Source organism: Anabas testudineus, chromosome 15, assembly GCF_900324465.2.
Source record: "Anabas testudineus chromosome 15, fAnaTes1.2, whole genome shotgun sequence".
NCBI lineage: Eukaryota > Metazoa > Chordata > Actinopteri > Anabantiformes > Anabantidae > Anabas > Anabas testudineus.
The window spans coordinates 13,159,354-13,185,581 of record NC_046624.1 but is presented as its reverse complement, the minus strand read 5'-3'; the positions used below and the strand labels follow the sequence as shown (position 1 = coordinate 13,185,581).

The window sequence follows — 26,228 nt, the reverse complement described above, 5'->3', positions numbered from 1 at the left end:
CAAATGATCAAATGATCTTGCACTTCTTACTCGCAGTCTGAATTTGTTAGTCATGCAAATTTAAGCCCTTGATACCCCCCAATACACACACATACACACACACTGATCAGACCTTATATTTAACTAATACTGTGTTTGAAGTTGAACAACATATAGTAAATCATCTTTGCCTTCATCAGTCGTTAATGGGCTCCCCATCCCCCCTCCCAAAAGTCAAACATACAGGAATCTCAGTCTCTTTAGTTAACACAGTCATCAGCTTCAGTACACATACGTAACTGAGAGGATATAAGAATAATTTTTAATAACACATGCTGGCTCTTGGTGTCTGATGCCACATGAATCCTTTGAAGTGCAGACTGTTGATTACTGTAAATGAGAGCTGTTTCAGGGTGGATTGTGGGTAATTATATGCAGTGCACCCCAGGGAGCAGTGCTAGGACCCAGGGGACAACGGTTCCACAGGAGAGTGAAGCACAGACAGAGCAACACATGCTGGGCCACCGATTCCCAGCATGAAACAAGTCAACAGGCCTGTCTTTTATTTCTAATGTCTGTGATTTACATGAAAGAACCACTGTCACCCAACCGCAACAGAGTGCTGTATACCGCAGTTTGATTGACAGGACTTCATATTTCACATGTCCCTGCACCCACCACTCCCTCCCAGAACAACTTGATGATGATTGCAGCATTAGAACGTAGAACATATTGCCAGTTTAGCTACTGTGAAATGTAACTGCTCTGCACTGAGCATGTGCTAATAATGGCAATTTTTATCAGTTCCACTGTGTCAGAACTTAAATTGAATATAAATTATTTAAGTGTAAGCTTAAATATATGTAATGTTGGCTTCTAAGGTAAGAGGACAGTCTATAGTTTATTCATTCAAAGGAAAGACAAATAGAGAATTTACATATTTTAACTTCTTTTATAAATGTTTAAATATATTAACATAAGGTATTTGCTAACAATTAAAACTTGCTCCATGAATATATAGTTTGTAGTATTACAAATGTATTTTACAATGTCGCACCTATTGTCTGTTCACAAAGCTGCTTTCACTTATCGGTGCCCACAAGAGGACTTTTAGTTCATGTGATATATTGTATTTATAAGCAATGTGTCAACATTTAATTAACTGGTTTATAATATGCTATAGTGTAGTTGTAAACGCATCTAAGCACGTATTAAGGTATTTTTTTAATTACTATAAATCCTGCAAGCAGCCATCAGTGGAGACTCGAGAACAGATAATTGATGAATTTTATAAACACACACATAATAATATAGAAAGTAATAATTGTTGGTAAATACTGCATATTATTAAATATCTTTGTCCACTTGTTATAAGCCATTTATTAAATTTGTATGTACTGTCTGTAAACGCTAAAGGGGGATTAAAGTCCATATAAAGTACATATTTTCTAATTGTCCTTATCTATTACATATATATTGAAAATTGAATTCAAATTAGGATGCAACGTGAGGCAAAGTTTCCAATCATGCTGGGATCCCCGCAATCTCTTTCTCTTCACTTGAGCTCATTTCTTCACTAATGACTTTGCCCTCTGATGCAAGCCAAGGGATCATCAAAGGTCCTTGAAACAAAAAGGGAAATATAGCAATTACTGGGACTTTCAACGGCAAGAAAGAGATTAAAAAACCCCGTGGTTGTATAAGCACCGGAGAAGCAAACCAAGATCTGTTTCACTATTAAATGTATATTCAAGCACTTCACTACAGACGTTATTCATCATCAATGTGTTCTTCCTTTCACCACGTTCATTCTTTTTTTTTTTTTTTTTTGCAGTGCAGGATAATGGAATCAAATGTATTATGTATTACTAATCACATGATAAAAGCCTGTGGTGCTAGTAATGCATGTAGATTCCAAAATGCTGTGCATGTACAAGAAAAGTCATTGCCTTTTTAACAGTGGCCTGAGGGAATGAAATTGTCCCTTAGCCTCCATAACCATTGACACAAAAGGTCCCCAAACAATTTCAAATTACTGCTTTATTTCTCTCTCTTATATAATCCACCCACATTATTAAATCTACCACCTTCTGGGACTTTACTGATACAATAATATTACAGTGCTAAGATGTTTACATTCGAGACCGCCAGCTTTCCTTGTTATAAACATGTATGCCCTTAGGACTTGTACAATACGTATGCATACTACTTGGCCTAAATGAGGCACAGGTCATTTTGTTTTTAAGAGGTCAATATTACCTCAAGCAAAAGGGCCAAGGCCAACCCCAGAACCTGACTGAGCAGAAAATGGCTCTTGATACTCACAGATGAGATCTATTATACATTAAACATGCTTGTAAATATTCACTAGTCAGACCATTCAAATGGAAAATATGGTTTAGGTCAAAGGTCTATGAAAATGTTGTCTCCAGAGGTCCCTCTAGAATAGAGGCAATGATGATAACAGGGAGAAACACCCATAGGGGACTCAGGAGAACATTAAGAGTTGTTTTACATGTTTGTCTGTGGGACAGTGATGATACCAGGGAGATAAATGATGGGCACTTATCAGACTGGACTAACCCAGAGTTATGTACCAAGACTAATGGAATGTAATTCTCCCATCTATTATACACAGTCAAGCTGAATTGCAATGAATTAAAGTCCAATAACATTTTCTTTTTTTTTCTAAATAATTCTGTTCAATCATTTTATTTGCATAAACAATTAAAACCACACAAATATTAGGAATAAATCCAGCACAGCCAACCCTATTCTGTTCTTTGTGAATGCTTACTGAAATCTGAGTAGTGCAAAGCACAAGGCACATATTAATACTTGGACGTCAGTTTTATTAGTGGTTTGTCTCACTGACAGGATCACATGGCTTGAAAATTATTTCATCATGTTCAAGTCCAACTGTGGGACTACGGTGTTATCTTCTATTTTTGTCTCTCACGGCCGTATATTTCAGAGGCCAGAAACAATGTAGGCTGACAGACATATTCTTTATGAGGGGCTCGTGGTCTCTCTAATTTGACACAGTTGTCAGAGATAAAGCTCCTTAGAGAGTGTGGCCATGCTCTGGGTAAGAATGGGGATTAAATTAACACCCCCACCTTCACATCCTCTGACCCCAATACTGGAGAATAAAACATATATGGTGACTCACTTCAGCACTTCACATTTGGTTTCCAACTTCATGTATTTAATTTTATTGCTAAATAAAACAACAATGCAGTGCTCAGGGTCTAATTCCTGAAATCTTTATTTCAGAGATTTATCTGAAAACATGGATTGAATACAGCTTAATGAATAAATGTAATTATTAATTATTTCAAAATTGAAAATAATTTGGATAATTTCAATAAAATCTATTTATTATTTGCAAAAACCAAACAGTTTACCAACAAGTATCTTTACTATAAATGTGAGAGTGAAATGACACCCCAAACAGCTTACACGGTGAAACAATACACTCCCTCTCCTTGGTAGTTTCCTATCAAATGACCCGAGCATGTAAAATCAAATCAACACTGGAATGGATCATATCAAATTCTAATGAAAACATAATGTACTCTTAAAATGTGTGTTGGCCCAGTAGCCAGTCATCCAGAGAGTCTCCCCCAGATGACGTGATGAATAGGGAACACCGATGGAATATGCATCAAAGTCGAGCTCATGATTTATGTAATAGCAGTCACTTGGACACTGATTAGCTGCTCTGTCAAGCGTGTAATACGAGAGGCACAACCCCTGGTTTATCAGTCATTTATCTGAAGTGCGTCCTGATATTATCACTGGATCCTAATGTCATCATTATGCCACACAGCATGTGCGGGCCAGTGTGTCATGGTGCCGGCGACACTGCCTGTCAGGAGTTCAAGCCTCTTCATTTGCAAAGTGCTCAGACATTCATAGCACTATGTCAACAGTAAAATAGAGAAGCACATCACATCAGAGATGGAGGGACACAGGCACACAGGCACACTAAATAAGTGGGCACAAGAGAGTACAGACAAATTTTGTCACGTCTCTGTGGTCACGGCATTGCTTATATGATGATCAGGCTAATTCTTCTGAGAGGAGTGGAATAACAAAGTATCTAAATAAAAAAGAACAAAATATCAGGTTGCTTTTTTTCATGGCTGCTTCGTGGTTTGATTTAGAGGAACAGACATAGCATCTACTGTACAGCGGGTATGCACAAGGAGAACACCCAGACCTCCTCGATGTGCAATGTGAGGCCCACAGAGCCATTTCTCCTGATTAAAATGCACACTCACACACATTCCTGTGTGAGAGGATGGTGGTTGTTCAGCCTGTCAGGACTTTTCTGCTCTCCTAGAGAATATCTGATATCATAAATGACTTCAACTCCTCCCACGCCGACATAAGAGTGAAATTGCGAACACAGGAAAAGAGAAACAGACACAGATAGGCAGTATATGATTGAGCTATGACGATCACATATTACCGGATGGACAAAAGTGCTAATAAACAATTTCTGTCATTATGACAAAAAAGGTTAGGGTTGTTATTCCCACAAACATCTGGTGCTGTACACTAAAAGGAAGCTGTGCAACATATAAGTCTATCAACACCTCACACAAACAAAAATAGTGAGGGAAACTGAACAGGAAAAGGAGCTCTTTGAGTCTCAAACAAAAGATATCAGCTCGGCTGCCAACACAGACAGGGCACCACACCTTGGCAATGATGCCGCTCACAATCAAAGGAACAGTCGTCATCAGTGGACCCGTGTTTTTAAAGGATATCTTAAAATGATGAAAATATGTGTCATTTTGGAAAACAATTGAGCCGGGGACCTTTACTATACCAGGTTGTTATATCACTCACACGTACTTAAGGCTGTTTATTTCAGCACAGCACAGCTAAAGTATTTCCTGTTTTTAAAATAAATTATTTGCACCCGTTAAAATAAATATATAGAGCTGTACATACAAAATGTAAAACGTGCAAAACAGCCTTGCTGTGCCAGCAGCAATCAAGTTTAATATGCAACAAAAATAGCATTACAAAAAGGAAACGATGTGTTTGAATAAATTTTAAATTGTGCACGTTCGCATTTTTTAAGTAAATATAACAAAACAAACACAAAAACATCAACTGTGACTGCCACTTATGATAATTGTCTGGCCACTGAATGCAGCATTAAAATGATTTCAAACAGTATGGCTCAGAAGATCCAGCAGAGGGGGCTGCTTACTGCAATCATATGCTGATTAATTGAGCTTGATTCTCCCCATGCTGCGAACATAAGTTGTCCCACACTGTAGGCTACATGTTGGTATGTGGGTAAAGGTTACAAGGCTTTATCGAAGTCACCTTTTACCACAGGTAGCCCTTCACATCATTTTTGATGAATATTAAGAAAACAGTGATTTTCTGATTATCCCTCATCAAGCCTATATCAAACTAGGTTATGTTCATTTTTATTAATTGTGCATGTTGCTCTCTAATTAGCTAATGAGAGACAAAAAGCAGGTTTAGAGCAGAAAAATGCAAATGACTCTTAGAAAATAGCACAAAAAAGTAAATGGCAAGGCTGAGAATCATCCTTCATTGAAATGTCAGAGATAAATGGCTCAAATGTCACATCAATTAAAACGGGGGACAGTTAGTAGTTCATTAAAGAGAGAGCCATATTGCACCGTCGGGTACCGTTGCCAACCCTTACTATCTGGGGCAGACTGGCAGCGGGTCCAGATGGCACGGAAATCCTCACAGATTTCAAAATGGTCTCTGCAGGGGTGGCGTTTTCTCCCCCACTCCCACCCTCACCGCTGAGATGGGGTGTGGGCCACAGGCCCATGCCGGCCTACACATTCCAAACAGAAGCATGCAGAGAGCTAAAGGCTTCACAGAAATAAAAATAAAGCTGCAGAGGACAACATACACTTTTAAGCGATACATGACTGATGCTTCACACTTGCCCATAATGACTAAAATATATGCTTCAACTAAATCTGTGACTGATCCAGGCACCATGAGAGAAGTCCCTCTTCTTTAAACTACATCAAACTCTAATGAAATGATTGTGCACTGGCTCATGTGTAGTTCATAATCATGCACGCTGACTTTATTAGTTGGTAATACGTAATATGTTATTAGTTTTTGGAGTCGCATAGGTGTTTTTTTTTTATCAACAAACATCATGCCTGAGCCCTTGAAGACCTCACTGAGAAGCTGTCACTTGAGATCCAGAGTTAGATAAATGTCTCATCATTAAGTGGAAAGATAACAGTGTTGGAAATTAATGCTGAAAATAAGCATTATCATATTTTTCCCGCTGTAAAAATATCAAGAAAATCAAATATCTAAATCACTACTATTACTAGTGTTCGGTGTGCTGGGGACCCCCTGAAGGACCCCAAATCCCAGTTTGAGACCCATTAGACATGCCTGCTGTGTCTGTCCCCGGCAGAGGGAGGAGCGGAGACTTCACAGCGGCCAATCACAGAGCGAGATCCTACTTTTCGCTCCTGTGATTGGCCGGCTCGTTGACGCTGTCTGGAGGAACAGGAAGAAGCTGACGGACTTTCGTTTTCCGAGGAATGAGGCGCACAGACTCACATGTGACAACAAAAAGCTTCAGTGTAAGCTATAGGGTTAATTGCAGTTAAATGTCGAGTACAGGCAGAACGTGTATGCGCATAGTTTTAAACTACCAAGAGCTATCATATGAATAAGACGCGTACTAATATAATTTACCTTGACATACGAACCATGCGCATGTTTGCGTCATTTTTGCACGCACACTTAATAATAAAGGTGTGTTGTGAGTATTTCCAACAAAGTTACATAATCCACCAATGGCGACAGTGTTCGGCTTAAGTTCACTTAATCTAAAACAACACAGGAAGGACACGTGTTGCACTTTAACACCTGCGCAGCTTTCTACTCCATTAATCACGCAGGTGTGACCAGGAGCCGGTGGAATGAGAAACGAGTCCGATGATTGACGAGCAGGACTCTGCCAGCGACTTTGTGTGTTTGTGTGGATGTTTTTGTTTTGTTTTTTTAAACAGCACAAGCTGCTTATTGTTTGTTGTTTCCCCACCGTGAAGAGCCGGGTAAACATTCAAGTAGTCACTTAGACCAGTCTACCGCACCGAAAAACGGCACAAAACAAACATGGGCGCATTTTAATCAGTGTAGACTATTGGCCAGAGCCATTACTGCCAAAGTCCATTGTTCTATCTATGAGTCTATTACCAGCTTGCTAAATGGCAGGCACCGTGTGCAGCGCTTATCCAAAGTGCACTGTACCATTGTTTGGCTCAGAAATTTCTCGCCTTTATTGTCAGTTCAGGCAAACCCCTGATGAATACAGTGAGAGCTGCAAAAGTAGAAACAAGAAAGTTGAAGCAGACGCATTTGTGATCGCGTACCATGACAGATGTGGTGGGGGGTATGTGTGTGTGAGAGAGTGGGAGAGAGAGAGAGAGAGAGAGGGGAAAGGGGGGCAAGTGAAAGTCTAAATGAAATACAGTAAATGCATGACTACTTTTTTTTTTTTATATCATGTTACCTTTTGTTTAATCTAAAAATAAATCTATCTCTTCTTAAGGAGAAGCGATGTACACTGAACAGTGGAGAAATGTTATTTATTTATTTATGTTTGTGTTGCTTAACCAGGGATTTTAATTATTGGTTGGTACCATAAATAGACGCACAAAGCCTACATAAATGTTTCACAAAGCTCAAGGTGACATCTTCAAATCGTTTTTTTAGTTGGAGCAGGGGGATATTTAGTATTTGATAAGTATTAGATTATCGGAATAATGGAGTCAATTTGTTGTTTCAGATTGATTATTATTATTATTATTTTTGTTGCTTTTTTATGTATTGCTTGATTAAGTAAGTAGTCTACATGTTTGCATTTAATGGATATTATAGGTTTAAAAGTACATCTTGATGACAGGTTTGTCTTGTTGATAAAACCTTTTTTATTTTACATTTTTTTAAAAACTTTCTGTTTCTACAATAGAACTACAACAATTAGTCAATTAATTGATTCATCCATTGGCAAAAAATTACTACTGTTTCTATAATGAATTATTCATTAGAAGCGGTCATCTTGGCAAAACCTCAAGTTATTTTAAATTTGACAATTTCCTGGTTTTCACTGTTTAATACTGTTGGTGTATGTTTTGATTTTTTGACTGTTGATCAAACATATGAAAACATCCCATTGGACTCTGGAAAACTGTTGCGGGCATTTGTAGTTCATTGTTTCCTGATAATTTAGTGATCAAGACCATGTATTTATTACATGTAAGACTAAACAGTTAAATTATTATTTGAGCAAATAATCTGCACATTATATAATAATTTAACTAATGGTTGCTTGTAAGTCGGCCTTGCAATTAGTATACAAACATGAATTAAAAATGTATGACGGTTAAATTAAATGTAAAAGTAAAAAACAAAAAGAAGGATAAATATGTTGTATTTGTACCCTTCAGACACTTTTCAGATCAAAGTTGCAGGAAGGAAAGGTTCCCTTGGTTGAAACTCTTACAATCAATGTGACCTTTATTTATTATAACCTCCATCTCTCAAAAACTCACATATAACATAGTCAATCATCTCTCCTTCCCTCAAAGTAAAAATAAAAAAGGAACTGCTGTCTGGTTATTGCCAGTATCCATCTCAGTCGTCAGAAAAGCTGCACGTTTTTGCTGTTGTTAAGGGCTGGAAACCAGAATCCCATCGGAGTTGCACCCTAAGGAACAAATTTAATGCTAGAAAAACATCCCGGCCATCAACCAAAAATGACGGATTGAAAATAATGTCGAGCTATCTTGGGAATCCCCCACCAGACAAGGGAACAGACTGCATTGTTTTTCTCATTTATGTGATATATAGAACAGAAAGAGGGGAAAAAATGGGCGATTTATTGGTTAGATAGGCGTATTCTTTTCCATGCACAAAAGAAATATTGGATAGTAATGTAGGGATCAAGTCACATCATGATATTGTTTGGAGGCTAGGTGTTCAAATATGTAAGTCATCATCCGTTGGTGGCCCGCTAGGTTTTCAATAGATCATTCAATGCAAATATGTGTGGGAAACTGAAAGTTGCCACATGAATATGTCAATGAACAGAGCGTAATTTGTGCTTCCTTAGCAGGGCAGCGAGATGAAGAAGCAGAGGGAGAGCCAGTGCACTCAGAAGACCATCTCACTGCTGAGCCCCCTGGGGACGATCCAAGTCAGTGGATGTGAGAATGGTGTGCACACCATCCAGATCCTAATGGATGTCGCACCTGCTGAAAGGTACTGTACAACAGCCGGGCTGGTGACGTGATAAACAAAGGTGTGAAATTTACAGGCAGACAGAATCCACTCCTGTGATGGAGTGCCACCATTCCTCATTGGAAGCTGGGCATTTTTGTAGATCCCACAAGAAATATCCTGGAGAAAGTTGGGCAAATATGAGCAGGCACTAGAAATATGAGGGGCACTAGAATACAGTTGGGCTTGAAATTAGATTTCTGATGGCATGTGGTTGTGATTCTTCCTGCAGTATATTTGAAATTCCAGAAAAATAACTTGTTTATTACCCACAAGGGAGTTGATTAGAGTTGATGTCTGTAGGGTCAGCAAAGGCCATGGGGAGCATGGACTGTTCACTCCTGTTTATTTATGTTCCCTCCAAGTTGTATGCCATAGTTTGGAGTGTCAACCGACACTCAGAAATGTAATATGTGATTGCATTTCATGCCCTACTCATCCCTCAAAATTGTTAGAATGTTGACAGTCTTACTGAAGCGATTGAAACTGATTAAACTCAGCATTAATAAGCACTTATTCCTTATTTTTACAGGTCCACATCCTACATCTCAGATTAGTTTTGATTAGATTGAAATTAAATATCCATGTATCACAGATTTGCATTTGATAAACTTGAATGGTTTGGGAAATTAAACCATTTTCAAATGCACCCGGATAGGAAGTTATCCTTTTGAAAACGTATGTTCAAATTCTAATTTATGGAAACCCATTAATGACCTTGTATATTATACCTCAACATGTGTTTCCTTCTCCACTGTCTGCTATTTCCTAAAATTCATCAAGCAGTAAAACATTCCACTTGTTGTTAATGAGTTGAAGTCAGAAAATTAATAATATGGAATTTTGATCATGGAAGATGTCCTGTAACCATGCGCAAGCACCTTTCTCCATCTCCTTGTGAACAGGGTTTAATTTGTGTGTTCAGGTTCAGTAGGAATATGCAAATGAATTTAATGATTCGCATCACTAGATCATTTCTCAGTTTAATATCATTTGCTATGTCGGTCATAAGTGAAGTTTCTATCAGATCGCTGTCTGTACGTTCGCAAAGGTGTGAGCAAGAAATCATTAAACCAAATGTTTAGATTTTATCACAACCAGTTGAAACAATGTTATTATCATAGGACAAGGGAACTAGAGCCAGCTCAGATATATGGAGTAACGCAATGTAAACAGGCATTAAGGGAGGCGAGATAAAGTGACAAAATATAGGCTTATCTTTGCAACCGGCTTTACATGTAGATCTCACAAAAGCCTGTCTGTAGCAGTAATAGTTCAGATCAGCCATTTCCATTGATTTATTTATGACATACTAAACAAGGCTCTTTCCAGCTTTGGATGTGGTGTGGTACAGGCTTAGGAAGTCAGTGTGATAAATGATCTCTAAGAGCATATTTTGGATAACAGAAATAGATAACATCCATGCATAACATAAAGGGAGTCTTACGGATATTAGTGAGCGAGTCAAAGCTTTAGAGGCTTAGAAGACCGCGTTTGTTTTCAGAATTCGCTGTAGGTTAGTGTTAGAACAGCCGGAGCAGCAACAAAAGCATTTGTGGCATTGATAGATAGTTATTGATAAATGCCATTATAGCTGCACAAACGCCCTTGAAGTATTGCTTACACACCATGACCGTCAGCTCTTTCTAATAGAAACGTCTCAAGCCCCTTTTGCTTCCTAACTGATCTTAGGAACATTTCCTGAAATCAACCTCCTCTGCCAGTCTAACGACAGCCCTGAAGGCACCATCAGATGAACAAATTCATTACATCTCAACAACCCCTGTTGGGGCACTACGCACCAGCCTCCCTGTTAACCAGCTTTTTCCCCCCTTTAGTTTTTAGCATGGCCTCAGCGTTCACAGATAAATGATACGCATTTTGTTTACAGGAGATTACTATTATCTGAAATATGATGCTTCTTGCCTCTTTCACACAGAGCACAGACACATAATACAGTGGAAATCATAGAGCACTTTTTTATTAGGGTGAAAAATGAAAAAAGGGCTGGACTCCTGCCCCGAGACATTTTGTGAGCATATTATTTTACAGTGCTTTGATCAATTTGTCTGTCAAGCTGGCTGAGATGTGGGGGAGCAGGAAAAAAGCAATTTAGCTTGTGAGGTCCTCAATAGAAATGTACTACAGGAGCCTGTGTATGACATGTTGCATTAGAACCTGAGTAGCCTTTATTGCCTGATAATGTCGCAAGGCAATGCTGATATCAATCACCCTTTAACAGCCAATGTGATGTGTTTTTATGAAAAGAAAAAAAAAATAATGTATGAAACATTTCTTGGAAAATAATTGATTTAATTCTGAGCTGAGGGATTTCTACTTTTAACAGTATGAAAATATTGTGTTGGAAAAGAGCAGGCACAAAATGTGCTAGAAGCTAAAAATTGTTACGAACAAGCTCTTTGCATATGCTCCTATAGAAGATTGTAATTAATTTTACACGGATAAACATTCAGTCTCATTTGCATATAGATATAAACAATATATTTGTGCATCTGAATTCCCAGCACACTTGCATCACGTGATGTGCTTAAAATCCTAAGTGGCTAAAACCAAAAATTATCATTATACTTCCCAGGCCATAAATCCGCCTTTTTTCTCTGACACAAAGCCTTATAAATCTGTGTCTGATTTTTCACATTGCACATTGTTTTTAGTTAATGATTTTCATCTGTTTGTTGTTGCTGTGATAGCGGGGAAATGTACCATATGCTCCGGCAAAAGACAAATGATTAGCAAATGAAATTCTGGACAGCTGTCTGACTGAAAGCGTTTGGTTGATAGCATTCTGCTACCATAATTAGCTTAAGCTTTGGGTTAATTAACTTTCTACCTGGATATGCATAATAATAGCATTCTGCAGAAAGCCAAGGAGCTTCCAGTATATCAGCAGCAAAGGCTGGCTTTTTATTTTGTATTTCGGCAGCATATTTCAATTTCAAGAGGCGATTTAGCTCGGGAGCATCGTCAAATATTGTAGATTTTACTCCCCAAGCCAGATAATTCTGAAACAATAGAGGTGTATTATGTGGCAGAAATGCCATTTCTGAATGTAATTAAAGCGGATGAAAGCAATCACCAATTTTTAAACGCTTTTGTCTAGCATGAGGCCGACTTGTAAAAAATACCCATCAAGAGGAGAAAGGAGGCAAGAGAACCCCCAAGTCCTTATATAAGAGGCCTTTGAGACCAAAGTGAAGTACAACAGTAATTAGTCTTTTGTATGAATTTGCCGGCCATGGTTATGATTAGTTAAGCATATGAGAGGACTGCAGGACTGCATTGCTCTTAAGGAGGAGGGTGTTAAAGTCTATTTATCACCAGTTATCCTCACAGCTTTCCATTATCACTGACAACACTGGATGGGGCCTGAGAACAGCCTAATTGTTCTGAGGTGGAGTGTTTTTGTGTCAAACCCGTCACCCCACTTACATTGGCATTCATAAGCAGCCAGACATTTTCCATCTATCTAGCCCTAATACCCAAGCTGTCGCAACAGCTTTTACACACTAGCAACGCTAGTGTGAAATATCTGAGGTGATGCATTTATCGTTTTTCTCACACTCTTGTAGTGTTGTGAATCAATGTCCTGGTTCACACTGAATAGCAGTATGGTAGATGTGTTCCCTGTTTGGGGGCTGTTTACATGATGTGGTCACACACTGGGAGCCATATCAACAACTTATTTTTTTCCACTGTAATTTTTCTCTCTCTTCCTGTCCTCCCTCACTTTCTCTCTTTGGGTCTGTTATATGTAGTCATCACATCATTTTAATGAATTTAGATTATTATTTTGCTTGTTACAGAGACAGAGCTGCATGCTAAATAAACTGCTTACATTTGTAGCTAAAATGCTTTGTCATACAAACAGTGATCTACTGGGATATTGAATGAAATCATCAGCAAAGCGGGGGGAGACATTTTTGACGTAGTCCCTTCAGAAATGGCATGAATTATTCATTGGGTAATGATATTCAGATGATTTTTGTTCTGTTTTTCACTACGGCCTTAGAATATTGTTTTGCATGTTGTGAAGTGTAGTACTCAGCTGTGTATTCATTAAGGTGCTGCTCCCTCTGGCCCTTGGACCCATCTGTGCTCTATGTTTATGGCTCCGTCTCTCGAGACTGTCCCAATCAGGCTGCATGTGCCATTTCCTGTGTAAACCAACACCTGTGTAACACACTACCTGTAAACTGCCCCACACAGACGAGACACTGACATTCACTCAGATGAAAATCTGCAAATGTTGTGGTTTTCTAAAGCCGAAGCTCCAGGCTGAGTACGGGAGCTGAGCGAGAGTTACCTTCACTGTAGAGCCGCAGCTAAAAGCAGCTCCTGCAGTTGTTGTTGTTTTTTTTTTTGTGTGTGTGTGTGTGTTTTTTCTTTTCTCCCCTTGTTGTCGACAGAGAAGTTTTTCGGCACGCGGGTTGTGCTAGTTTGTTTTAGAACTTGATTGGATTCTATATCAGCAACATGCAGAAGTGTACAGTGTGTGACATACTAAGGCAATATGCAGAGAGATGATTCTGCTCTGACATCTTGGAGAGGAGTACGAGTCAATTATGCCCAAGTGTTGTTCTTGCTTATCTTCCTGCGGCACCAAACAAGGATTTAGTCAAGGATTTAGGGGTGAGGGGGCGGTGGTGGGGATCATGGTAAGCGGTTCACAACAAAACACTCAAAACTCCTGGGAGCGGGCACTGATTTAAAAATAAATTACAGAAGACGAAGCGCTAACACTCAAGGGCCCTCAGCAGTGCTGGCGTACACAGGTGAAGATTAGCCTCCTCGCTAATCAGAGGAACAAGGCAGTAATTTGCTCTGAACACAGACAGTAATTAGGACTTGGTGACACTGGATTCCCATAATGCCTTTGTGCTTGACGTGGTCAAATTTTGACAGAGGCTATCCATGCAGGGTCACTGTCCCCCCAGTCTCTCGGCCCTCTTCAGTTGAGGCTCTAAAAGGTCCCTGCAGTTACAGGGGATCCCTAATGTACTTTATGCCTCCCTCACTGGCTCCTTACCATTCGGGTAATTGGAATCTCTTACTGTGGCACTTGAGAATAGAGGCTAAAAACGCTATTTGAAACTGCTCAGTAGTCTGTTGTAGATAAACATTGCTGCGTCGGGGTGTGGATACACTACATAATGGAGTAAGAGTTAAGGCTCTGGTAATACATGCCTTCACTGACTCCTGTGGCTAGCCAGTTGGGAGAAGACCTAATTGTTGTGTGCTTTGTTGCCTACTCTGCAGTATTTTACCACCACCTTTATGTATTGAATTGAGTGTTGCAGCCTCTTTGGTGGACATTCGCTAATAAGAAGTGTTGGATACCGAGAGAGCAGTTTATCTGGCCCGGTTGTTTTTATTTTGAAACAGCGAAGCACAAAACGCGTACCCCACAACAGAATAGGAAGCATTCCTTACAGCTTACCACTCCAGAAGCTCTCGACTTTACTGCTGCGGAAGCTAGATAGGCATCTGAATGATCTTCAAATGGTTGAACGAGCTGCATTGAACAAGTGGCTTACAATTGTATCACAGCCTTTGGCTCAGAGACCATCAGGATCTTGACATTCATAGAGACATGCTGTATTTCTTTCCCTTTTTAGACAGTCATTTTAGGCTTTTTTCATGCTCTCTTGAGTCTTTGACGTCTGTGAGTTAAGTATCTGCAGCTATAAGGCTGAGGAAAATATTGGACTGCTCCTGGCCTTTTCTATTTCATCCTCTGACCCGCCATGTTACCCATGATCGGTGAAGGAGAACTCTGGCAGGCTGTGTCAAAAGTGACAGCCAATCGAGTCAGGATGAGCGGCATCACGCTTCACAGGATGGAGGCTTGAGTTCTGAGTTTTTCCCCTTTTTGTGCAATATACCATTACACCCTTCGCCAGATTCCTTTCAATTAGATCCTGTGGTTAACCTGTTTCATTCTTATGTCTGCAGCTGATAGAAAAAGTCTTATTGAAGTCTTGTGCAACTAGAGAAACAGAATATGCCAAAGGAAATTGACAAATTTAATGTCAGCTTTTCTTCTTTTTTTTTTTACTTTGTCTCCTTTGATTGTTTCTTCTAAGTTGAACGAAATAACCCCCAACATTATATAAATGCTCAATTCATTCTTTATATTAGAGTTGGAAAATAGGTAGAACTCCAAATGACTCCCACTTTACGCAGCAATGATTTATGGTAATTGGAAATTGATTGTGACAGGAGCACAATATTAGAAATTTTCTCAAATCAAAATCTTCTATCAAGGGAAATATTCTTTGTAGAGCAGCAGGTCCCGGCTAGTTTGAAATTAGTTTCTTATTTCCTTAGCTGTGATGAAATAGTAAAAGGACATGGAAAAAATATTATTTTAACTAGTGAAAAGATAATAAATGACAATTGTTTATTGAATTGTTTATTCAAACGTATACATGTGTTAAACACAGTTAATAAAATACTGTTTATAATCACATCTAGTTATAAGTATTTTTTCTATTTTATTACATGGGATTGCAGTTTCTTTAAGACAATGTAAAGATTGCTCTTTCTTTGAGAGGTTCTTAATAATTAGACCAACATTTATTAAACATATCTTATCTATGAATTGAAGGGCACAGTTTCTAATGTGTCCAGTCTGGACACTATAAAGATCATATGATGCCTCTTGATTTGGAATTCACTGAAGCGACTGGAAATGTTGTCAGCGCAGGAGCTACATCTCCACTGCCCACATGCTCTTTAAAAACAATCCCCCATCGCACCTAGAGGTGACAGACTTCAGCTCGACTGATGTTGTTCCTCTTTTATTTATTTATTTTGGTGTTGTTTACCGGCCATAACATGTACTGCATTGCATTAACTTTTACTACTGTCAATGTTGTATCACTCAAAACACCTTTAAAGCGGGTGCATCCATAACGGAGGGCTGCGGGGAGAGGAAAATTAGCCACAGTGACAAGTCTGAAGTGTGAACTGGAGGTCAAAGGTGCCAAGCCTTAAGCAAAGGTGCTCTAGCCTTTGTCCGGTAGATTGTAAGGGCCTGCGGGTCCAACAGGAACATTTCCACACACAATATCCCCGAGCTGTCAGTGTGCAGCGGCTGGAACATCCTCTCACAGAGAAGGAGGGGGTGTGGAGGGATAGAGGAGGTGGTGGTGGTGGGAGGAGGCATGTTGGGTGTGGAGGGGATGGAGGAGTGTAGAGAGGGAACAGTGGCCTGAAGATCCTTGCTGAGAGAAAGAGGGGTGGGGGTGGGGGTGGTGGTTGTGTGGTGGGGAGCCAAAAGAGCTAGAGTGGGAGGATAGAGAAATAGAGAGGGGGAAATGAGGAGGGAGATCTGTGGGGGGGGGGGGGGGGGGGGGGGTGAGGAGGGGAGGGATAGAAAGGAGAGACAATGACAAGTAGGGGCTGGCTGGGCACTCACCCATGCCGACAGAGATTGCCATGAGCCATGGCCATTGTTTGAGCGGGTCTCAGCACAGGACTCGCCGGTGGGTTTCCGACTTCTCACCACTCAACTATAAACTGCTGTGTGGTTTATTTAGAAATGAGAGTATTTACACCTTTTACTGTATTTACACCCACTGTTAAACGGCACCCAGGAGATTTTCATCACACAGGCACAAACTAGCAGGCAGAGCAGTTCTCTGAAAACTGGCCTGCTCAGTCATAACACTCCAGTAAACCTCAGCTTCACATGTCCAATATAAAACGTTGCTCAAACTGTGACCTGCAGAAGTGTAAAAACACTTCAGGGCCGTGTTGTTACGGTGGGCAGGAGGGAGATGGTCTGTGTGTTTAACAAAGTAAATGTCTATTATTAATACCATACAGGATAAGCCAATTTTGAAAAAGGGGCACTTAAATGGTGAAATTATTTATTTATAAGTCCTGTACACCAGTTAATGGAATTGGCGAGCTGCTTTAGATCCACAACACAGCTTGAGGTCCACTTTGCAGTAATGCACATGTTAAGAGAGGACCTTCCCAGTAGGGTCTTTAAGTGTCAAATATGGGTCAGCCTGCTTGCATTGACCTGGGGGGTGGTCAGCAGCGGAGGGAAATTCAGCTGTTAAGTGATGCCAACTCAACCATCGGCAAATTCCTCCAAGCATCTACTCATGCTAAGATGCACGTCCAAGTGCAGTGCTTTGCCGGCCAGCACCGCTCTGGCCAAAAAATCCATTTATTCTTGTCATGAACTATAAACTAGACCCCAGCAAAGTTGAAACTGTTGTTAACGCTGCCCTCTTAACTTTTTTTCTTGTAACAGCTGCAAGATTTTGAAAACTTTTTTTTTTCTTTTCAGAAACTGGTTCTGCTTCCTTAAAGTTTGATGTAAACTGTTAGCACCATTTCTTACGACCGGACAATGTTTTCTTTCATGCTCACGCTGCACTTCATATAAATATACTGTATATCTACTGTAAATCATTTCTGGATTACTGTCTTTCTGTTTTCTTGAGCTTGTTTCTATCTTTCACAGCTCTGATATTTGTCACAGCTGAGTGACAGGAGCATCACTGAAGTGTGTAACTTTAGATTTTAAACACGTCTTGATTAACAACTTTAGTTTCAACTCAGCAAATTATGTCATCTTGCATCTGTGTCATCCATGGCATGTTATTACACACTTGTGACATATTTTATCACTGTTCAACCAAGAATGGGGTGTTATGATTGCCCCTCTGATCCCCACCTCACCTCCCCATCCTGCCTTATATCCCTCACAGGAGCAGCGAGGCCCCCCTGAGCTGTGTGGTCAACGATAGCCTGGCAGAAACGAGCCCCGAGTTGCAGCGCTGCGTTGAATGGCTCCAGGCGTACTTCAGTGAGCCACAGACCACTGGGAGTCTCCCGCTCCCTGCCTTTCACCACCCCGCCCTGCAAGGAGGTCTGTCATGGATAAATATTTGCAGAGCCATGACTGGGATCAGGCTTTCACTCTTAATTGTCAGTTACATCACTTACACTCACTGGCTCACTGTGTTATAATGAAGTATTTTATGGCTGAGAGAGGGAGAGAGAGAGAGCAAGGGAGAGAGTCAGAGCAGAGGAAATGTGAGTGAGTGGGAGAGCGAAGGAGAGAGAACAGAACACAGAGCTGTAACTTGGTTCAGTAATCTGTGGCAGCTCTTACCACGCGTGTTAGTCTTGGCAAGCTTTTCCATGATTCTTGGCACATTCTTTGAAACTGATCGAATTCCACTCTTGACATTTTCAGACAGGAAGCTTTTTTTTTCTTAATGAGAACATGTGAATGGTGGTAAAGTTTGAATGAGCTTATTGTTGGCTTGACCAGTCACCAAGGGCGAGTAAAAAGAAAGCACCTCCAAAATGGACAATTAGTGTCCTTTTAACTGGTAGTGGTGACTGCAGAGTGAGTAAGTGACGGTGCTGAAGACGAAAAAAAAGGGGAATTAATTATCCCTGGTGTTCTTTGTTTTGAGGAAACAAACTATATTCATAGCCTGACAACTCCTTTTTGAAATGATAAACTTTTCACGCTTATGCCGTTTTCAAAACAATTGCAACCTATTTCTTTGTCACACTGAGACACTCGCTGCATTTTAACTTAAAGATTTTCAGAAGTGCTCATTTAGACCCAGAAGCACACCTACACAAGAAGAAAATAACTCTTAATATATGCATTTAACAATTGTAGCTCTCTTCCCCTGCAATCAGGCCTTAGCTGCTCTCTAATTTCATGCAGATCTGCAGTGCTTGAGTGATGGCATTTTCAATGAGCAGGTACTCCATCGAGACCCTGTATACAGCTATGAGTCCCACGCTCCCGCAAAGGCAATGCAGAAATACATCAGGACCAATTACGATATCAACTTTCAGTGTGATTCCCTTCGCCACCAAGTGCTTGTGTACCAGCCCCAGGCTCTTTCAAATCGCATCTCATCTGAAGTCTTTGGGGTTTTAATTAAATTTCAGGATAGATGGAATTCTTCATTAGTACCTGATCTGAATAGGTGATTGTGCTGTGTTCCACCTCTCTCCCTCGCCTGTTGTTTTGGGGCTCAGTAAATACAGGGTTTAGGCTTAGATTGCTCTCTGAAGTCAGAACCATAGGCCATGCCAGTATAAAAATGTTAAATGTGAGCATCAAGAGTATTTGTCTTTTGAGGGAGGAAAATAGATGGTTCTTTTTTTTTTTTTTGCCTGTTGATTCACAAATAGTAAGGAATACTTGATGCTGTACAAATTCCTACTCTATCTAGTCATGCTGCCGCTGCTTGCCTGGGAAAAAATACAAGTTTAATCAGGTCATTACAATCTGTGACAACCAACTTTTGTTTGCTCAGTTATCTTGTGGGAGAACCTGAACGCGTCAGCACTCTCGCAGCACTTGTCATGTAATATTGAGTTGTGACCTTCACTTGAAGTGTTGCCATGTTTATTTACACAATTCTGACAAAACAAGCCACTTTTCATATTAACTGTCACGACATACATGAGCAACAGAGGTGACATGAAAGGAGACGTGAGGTGCAGCTCTCTATACTGTCTGATTGTCATGCGCGGCATCACACGTAAGTTTGGTCGACAGGGGTAGAGGAATTGAGTGTGTGTGTTTGTGTGTGTGCGCATGCACTCACATTCTCCCCCTCAGAAAAACACAGACACTGTTGTGGGTTCTTAAAACGATGCATATTCTTATCTCATTAATTATACATCCATATGTAACAGACGAGAGGATCTTAGTCTCGGTAAGCGGCGCAGGGAATGTGCAGGGAGGGGGCCAGGCAAAGGGGGGAAGGGCACTCTTCAAAGCCCAAATGACTGTGTTCCTGCAGGAGCCTGAACCTCCCCCTGTGCACAGCGCAGGGTGAGATGAGACACTCACCAGGACTCACCCCTGTGATGTGGAGAGGAATTAGGGAAATGAACGTTTTCAGAATATCGAATAATCAGAGAATCATCAGCACCCCGTCAGCCTTCAAAAGTATGGATCCCTCTAGACTCAAGAGACACTTTGACTGAGAGTCAAAGTCTTCCCTCCCATTAGACACAAAGGATAATGAGGTAGCTGTATTTCTACTATTGTCTTTTTACTTTCACAACCGTGTATGAGGTGACTGTCAGCTGGAAGTCATCTCTCCAAATCTGTCATTAGCAACGATGATGGAATTCAGTTTATTGTTTTCCTATTTTTCTGTTAAATTGCTCTCAGATTACTCTCATATACAAAATTATGAGCAAATCAATTGTACGTCAATATGTTCGTAATCACTATATCTTTTCAATTTTACTCTGGGTCAATCTGCTTCTGCCTCTGCAGTGGCCCTATCACCTGGCCTTGCAGTAGTTAATGGCCTGTGACATAATTATGGGATGTCTGTAAACATGTAAGTGGGTCCTCTCAACTTTTATTTAAACAATTGACATTGCTGCACCCCGATCTAAAGAGGGTCCTGACCCCAGACACACCGTATTAGGCTCTTTATGAAGTATGGGGCTAGGGGACTGCTCTCCAAATCATTGCTGGTCACCTCGAGTGACCCGCATGAAGTCTCTGTCACTAACACTGATGAGGGCAAAGTTCTTTAACCTCTGTATTGGCAGATAAAAGCTGCCAGACACTTGTTTTGGTCCAGAACAGTTTGAGATGGGAAACTTTCTAGGAGAAACAGCTGCTCAGGATTTGTAAAAGGTGTAAACAGTGCCATAGCTTGTCGCGTGGTCTGCTTGTAGGTGAAAGTGCTCAGCAGCGTCCGCTCGTATGATGCTTGCTTTGGTTGTTTGTCATCTGCCCACCAGTGACAAAGAGATATCAATATGTACCACACACATAATGTGGCCAAATCCAAGCTTTTTTAGGGAGAATAGTGCATAAAAGAAATTTCAGGGGTGTATCTTATCTCCTCATAACATTAAGTCTGTCTGCGTAAGAGCCCGTCATCTCGTTGACAGCGTGATTATTACCTGAAAAATTATTAAACAGTACCTACGGGCCTTGTTCAAGACAAAGAACTCACATGGGTGCGCATCAATCAAATGTATCCCCTTTAGGTTTTACACTTATTCCCCCCAGTTTAGGCAAATTGCCTTGTTCGTGTGGCTTTGTGTAGCGGAGAGTGACTATAAGGTAGCGAGGGAGCCTGGGGAGCAAAGGATGTTCACTCTGTAGAAGAGAGACAGGGGTGTGACATGTTTTCACACAATGCCAATTTAGAGGGATTTCTCATAGATCACTTGTCATGTGCTCTCTTAGACCATATAAATGAGAGAGAATGGGAGATCACTAATTGAATTTTCATGACTGAGTACATGTATATACTAGAAGAATTTCACCCCGTCTTGATAACGAGACTATTGTTCCCCATCTTGTTCTCTGTGTAAAAAAAAAAAAAAAAATGTGTTGTTCGCTTGCTACACGAGCTCAGTGCATCAATGTCTTAAGGTTTCGAGATGCTTCAAATACTTTACGCTGTTCTTTAGCAATCAGAGCTAGACAAACATGCCTCTCAGTCACTGCCTGGTAATCCAGAAAAAAGATAATGCTACTGCTAAAGTGCTAATGAAATCAAAGCCGTTAATGTGGTCGGTTAAGCTGCGGATGATTTGAAGAATTCTGCCATTTAAGTGAAGATGATATAATGAATCTACTCTGAATAGAAAGCAATTAAAAGGACAAATTGGTCTGATTAACCTCAAAGTCATCCCACTGCCACAAATGGTGTGCAACATTCAAATTATTATTATTAAAAATCTGGAGCAGATTTGCAGTCTTTTTGGCCTCTCTTAATCCTTTTAAATGAAGGAGCGAAGTTTTTTAATTTTAGCTGTGACCTTTCAAAGCATAACCTAGATTTTTCTGCCATAGAAATAATTTTCTCACATCATCGTCTGTAGCATGTTAATACTAGTTCTAAGGTCAAATTGAGTGACTTCTTTGTATTTAGTTGTTTAATGAGTGTTACGAAGAAGAGGGACTCATACAGAGGCCCTTTGAAAACAAATTAAATCTCAAACACGTTTGGACATTATAAAAAAAAAATATTAAGTGGATCAAAATGTTGTCATGTCTCAAACTTTTGATTTATATTCCACACTAGTTTATTTCAAAAGAGTATAATCCATGTTGTACTAAACTGTTGTCTTGTCATCGGCTTCTCAGTCAACTGTCTGAGTTTGATTGGTTAAAATAAGCGACTGTCTTTTCCTCTGTTCTCTCGCTCTTCCTGTCTGTCCTGTGCTTTGTGGCGAAGACGCTTTCACCAGCCGCGTGTTACAGGTACTTCAGAGGGATGTGAAGTTTGGAGAGACGGTCTCGTACAAACGCCTCGCTGAGATGGTGGGAAACCCCAGAGCGGTCCGTGCGGTGGGAGGGGCCATGAGGAGGAACCCGGTGAGTGTTGTGACATTGATTGACAGGCTTCGCTCTTACTGACTTTATTTAGCAACATAGGATAATTAATAGTGTTTTATATTTTTAGCTGATTTTAACAGCTCCTGCATATGAATCTATTGTGTGTGGACAAACAGTATAGTCAAAAGTTAATTAGTAGTAAGAATAATAAATAATTAATTTGCCAGTAGTACTGGAAACACCATGACATTAAATGCAGTTTTAAATATAGAACTGCAGCCGTGACAGAATTGATTGACAGATAATTAACTTTTTTTAAGCGAAATCATTCAGTAGCTACAGCTTCTAAAATGTGTTTCAATTCAAAACAATCACTATTTTTTGATGCTTTTAGTTAAAATAATCATTAGCTGTGAGTCTTGTTAAATATTCTTAGAAGGAATTTGGATTATGCAAAATAACCACACACGAGTTGCAATAGAATTAGAGTAGATTCATCAGTATTTTGCAGTTGCAGTCAAAGGTTTAGGACAATGTTAAATAGGTGAATTAATAAGTAAATAAATGAACATGAATGACTATAGGTGATGTGTGTAATCCATAATCTGTACATCCCAATATATGTGATCAAATAATCACTTTTTACATATATAAAAGTGATCATATATACAGAGGCACTACCTTCAAAAACAAGTTGTGTAAGCAACTGGAGTTCCAATAGAATATTTTCTAAAGATGATACAGGATATGTAATATGAAATGTAGGTGTGTTTGAATATGTGCGATGGCGAAATAAACGCCCCCCTCTGAGAACAACTAAGAAGTAAAAGTCTACCTACAGCACAGTTTTAAGCCCACACCTTTTGTTCCTGTTCTCTCAAGTCTTTACTGTAGATATTCGCTGCAAATCTCTGATTCTTGTAGGAAACCTGGCCCGCATCATTTTGCCCATGAATCCACTGTGTACAAAATGGAGGGCTAGAGGGCAAGTGGTGTGTCTTCTTTTGATCAAACCCTTTGATCAAAGCCCGTTTAGCTCTGCCCATGTAGTGCTGTGGGCACCACCGGTGTGCTCTGTGAGGCAGAGAACACTTCTTGTACAGAAATGCAGCCAGTGAGATGTTCTCCCTCATATGTGCTGTGAAATAGCTCTTGTACTTCCTAATCTTAGTTCTGTGTTTCTCTGATACTGTTTTGCAATTAAAAAAAGAAGTAAGTTACGAGAAACAGGAAGCAAAAAATAATAATACAGAATAAATGCTAAATGAAACGTAAAAATAACATTTTTGTTATTTTAATGTTATGCACTACTTTCTCTATATACATTATATGTTACATTAGCCAATGGCATAGCTTCTGGATGGCTGTATAATACTTCTCAGTCTCATGTTTTACAGACATTTCTCTCCTTTCGTCAGGGAGGCTGGGAGCCTGAGCCCAGAGCTCCTGATACAGATCCAGAGTCAGATTGTCAGTGTCAATTACTTGTCAGTAGCACTGCTCCACTCGGGCTTCAGCTGTGAAAAGCTCAGTGTGCTCAATCGATCCTCGCCTCTCTGTGGCACTTTTTCTTCACCAGGATTTGAGTATTGATAAGCCTGGTGTAGTGGTCTTTTCCCCCGAAGTGAAGAGGCAGATCCGAAGGCCTTGAGGGTACCCTGCTCTCCCTCCAAACCCGGGGAACAGTATTGATCCAAATACTCAAGCAGTATTTCTCTGTCTGCAAGGTTAATCTGGGGCTCGGAAAGTTTTATTGCTGTTGATATGGGAGCGGGTTTAATGATGGATTTGAACTGAAACACACTGCATGTCCAACTTTTATATAAAAGGCTGCATGTGCAGCCATCAAATCAGGATAACCTGGCTAAATTGGAGAAATACTGTGTTTTTTTTCTATTTAGTATAAGAAGATCAACACGAGGGCAAAATTAAGAACGTTTTAAAAGAAATAAATGCAGTGATGCACTCCAACCATTGCCACTCTTCTTGTTCTGAATTCACAATGATCGAAGTATTTTAGGCTTGCTTGTTTAATCTTTCTCCAGCCATTTAGTTTACAAAGAACTCGGGACCCCCCTGGCAGTCGTCTGCAACAAGAGTAAACGCTCCACCGACTTCCTCTTTTTAATGATCACAGGGTTATCAGATCTTAATGTTGACACCCTCTCAATTGAATATTCATCCTGCTGGTGTTTTTGCCCATTAATTTTTGATTGCTTCTTTGCTTTACACTATTAAAGAGTAAAAAACATTTATACCCAAAGACTGAGCCATCACCCTGGATGTGGATTTGTGCTGGATCAAACCAGACACTTCTGGTGCAGCACTTTGTTTTCATGCAGTGCAGGAACATAAAAAGCCAAAAAAAGTGCAGATTCATATTTTCTGCACGTTGGTTACTTTTAAGTTACACCGTTTATGTGGTAAATCAGAGATTCTTTTATACATAATACATATCTACTAGCAACACTTACGAGTGATGTATTGCTGTGACAATAAATAACAACCACAGAATAAAAAAGCTCCAATCTCAATATATATTTTATTCAAAAATCACTTTTGTACTACAGCTGCACAGTTTTGTGGTAACAGATAATGGAATTGTTATTCTAAAAGTTTAGAACTTGTAGACTGTGAATATCTCTGTTTAATGAATGTGTAAAATGGCAGAAAAATAAAAGGCAAACATTTTTAAAACATCTCTTTTTGCATATAAAAATCTTCTGGCATAATATTTGCAAAGGTTGCACAAGTTTATTTCCTCTGAGTTGAATTCCTCTCTCTGTCTGTACCAGGTTCCTCTCCTCATCCCCTGTCACAGAGTCATTTCTAGCACTGGACAGAGTGGGATGTACATGAACGGCAAGGGCAACCATCTCAAACAATGGCTGCTCACCCATGAGAGGCAGTGAGGGGAAGTCTAAAGCATGACAGAGGCCAACTGTCCTTCATTCAGTACACACATACCGGGATTTTTTTTTTTTTTTTTTTTAACAACACAAAACAGAGCCATAAAGTTTAGCGTGCTTGGCGAAACACTGTGGAACAACTGGAGCTACTCGTAAATATTCAGTTTATACTTTTTTTTAAAAATCTAAGAATAGAGATGCTGCATAGTTAATGTGATACAGAGTTGATGCAGAATTAGAATGTACAAAAATAACTTAAACAGAGAACAGTAGGAATTACAAACATATGCTCCCGTGGGTCTCCGTTGTGTTTGCCAGATAGTGCTGGAATGGTTTTTCTAAAGAATTATTATTCCCTTAAAAATATGTCTCTTGCATTGTTGTTGTTGTTGTTGTTTTTTTCCTAAGCAGAATTAGTCTTTGTACCTCTCGTTGGTTTTTTAATTTCCTGCCAAGTGAATGCTTTGTTCAACATCCAGTGATAAAGGCTCTGAATTTTACTGCTACAAAGCTTTGTAGTGAAGCATTTGTTTTGTCTTCATTTAGATCTCATTGTTTCCTCTAGCCTTATAATCTACCTAGAGCGGAGATGTCTTATGCATTATATACTGCACTTTTGTTACGTTAGACACATTTAAATAAATACACTCTGAAATGACAAATCCTGCCTTTTCATC

At 39.8% G+C, this 26,228-nt stretch overlaps 1 protein-coding gene across 2 annotated transcripts; it reads left to right on the top strand.

Moving 5' to 3' along the window:
- The first annotated feature begins 6,522 nt into the window (after positions 1 to 6,522).
- mgmt (O-6-methylguanine-DNA methyltransferase) lies at positions 6,523 to 26,213 on the top strand. 2 transcript variants are annotated; one of them, XM_026355990.2, is made up of 5 exons: positions 6,523 to 6,599; positions 9,140 to 9,285; positions 18,054 to 18,214; positions 22,542 to 22,681; positions 25,438 to 26,213. In XM_026355990.2, the coding sequence occupies exons 1-5, from the start codon at positions 6,558 to 6,560 to the stop codon at positions 25,552 to 25,554; spliced, it is 606 nt and encodes a 201-aa protein (XP_026211775.1). In that variant the 5' UTR covers positions 6,523 to 6,557; the 3' UTR covers positions 25,555 to 26,213. The 2 variants fall into 2 exon arrangements, with proteins under 2 accessions (XP_026211775.1, XP_026211774.1); XM_026355989.2 differs by having other exon boundaries at positions 9,137 to 9,285.
- The last annotated feature ends 15 nt before the right edge of the window (positions 26,214 to 26,228 follow it).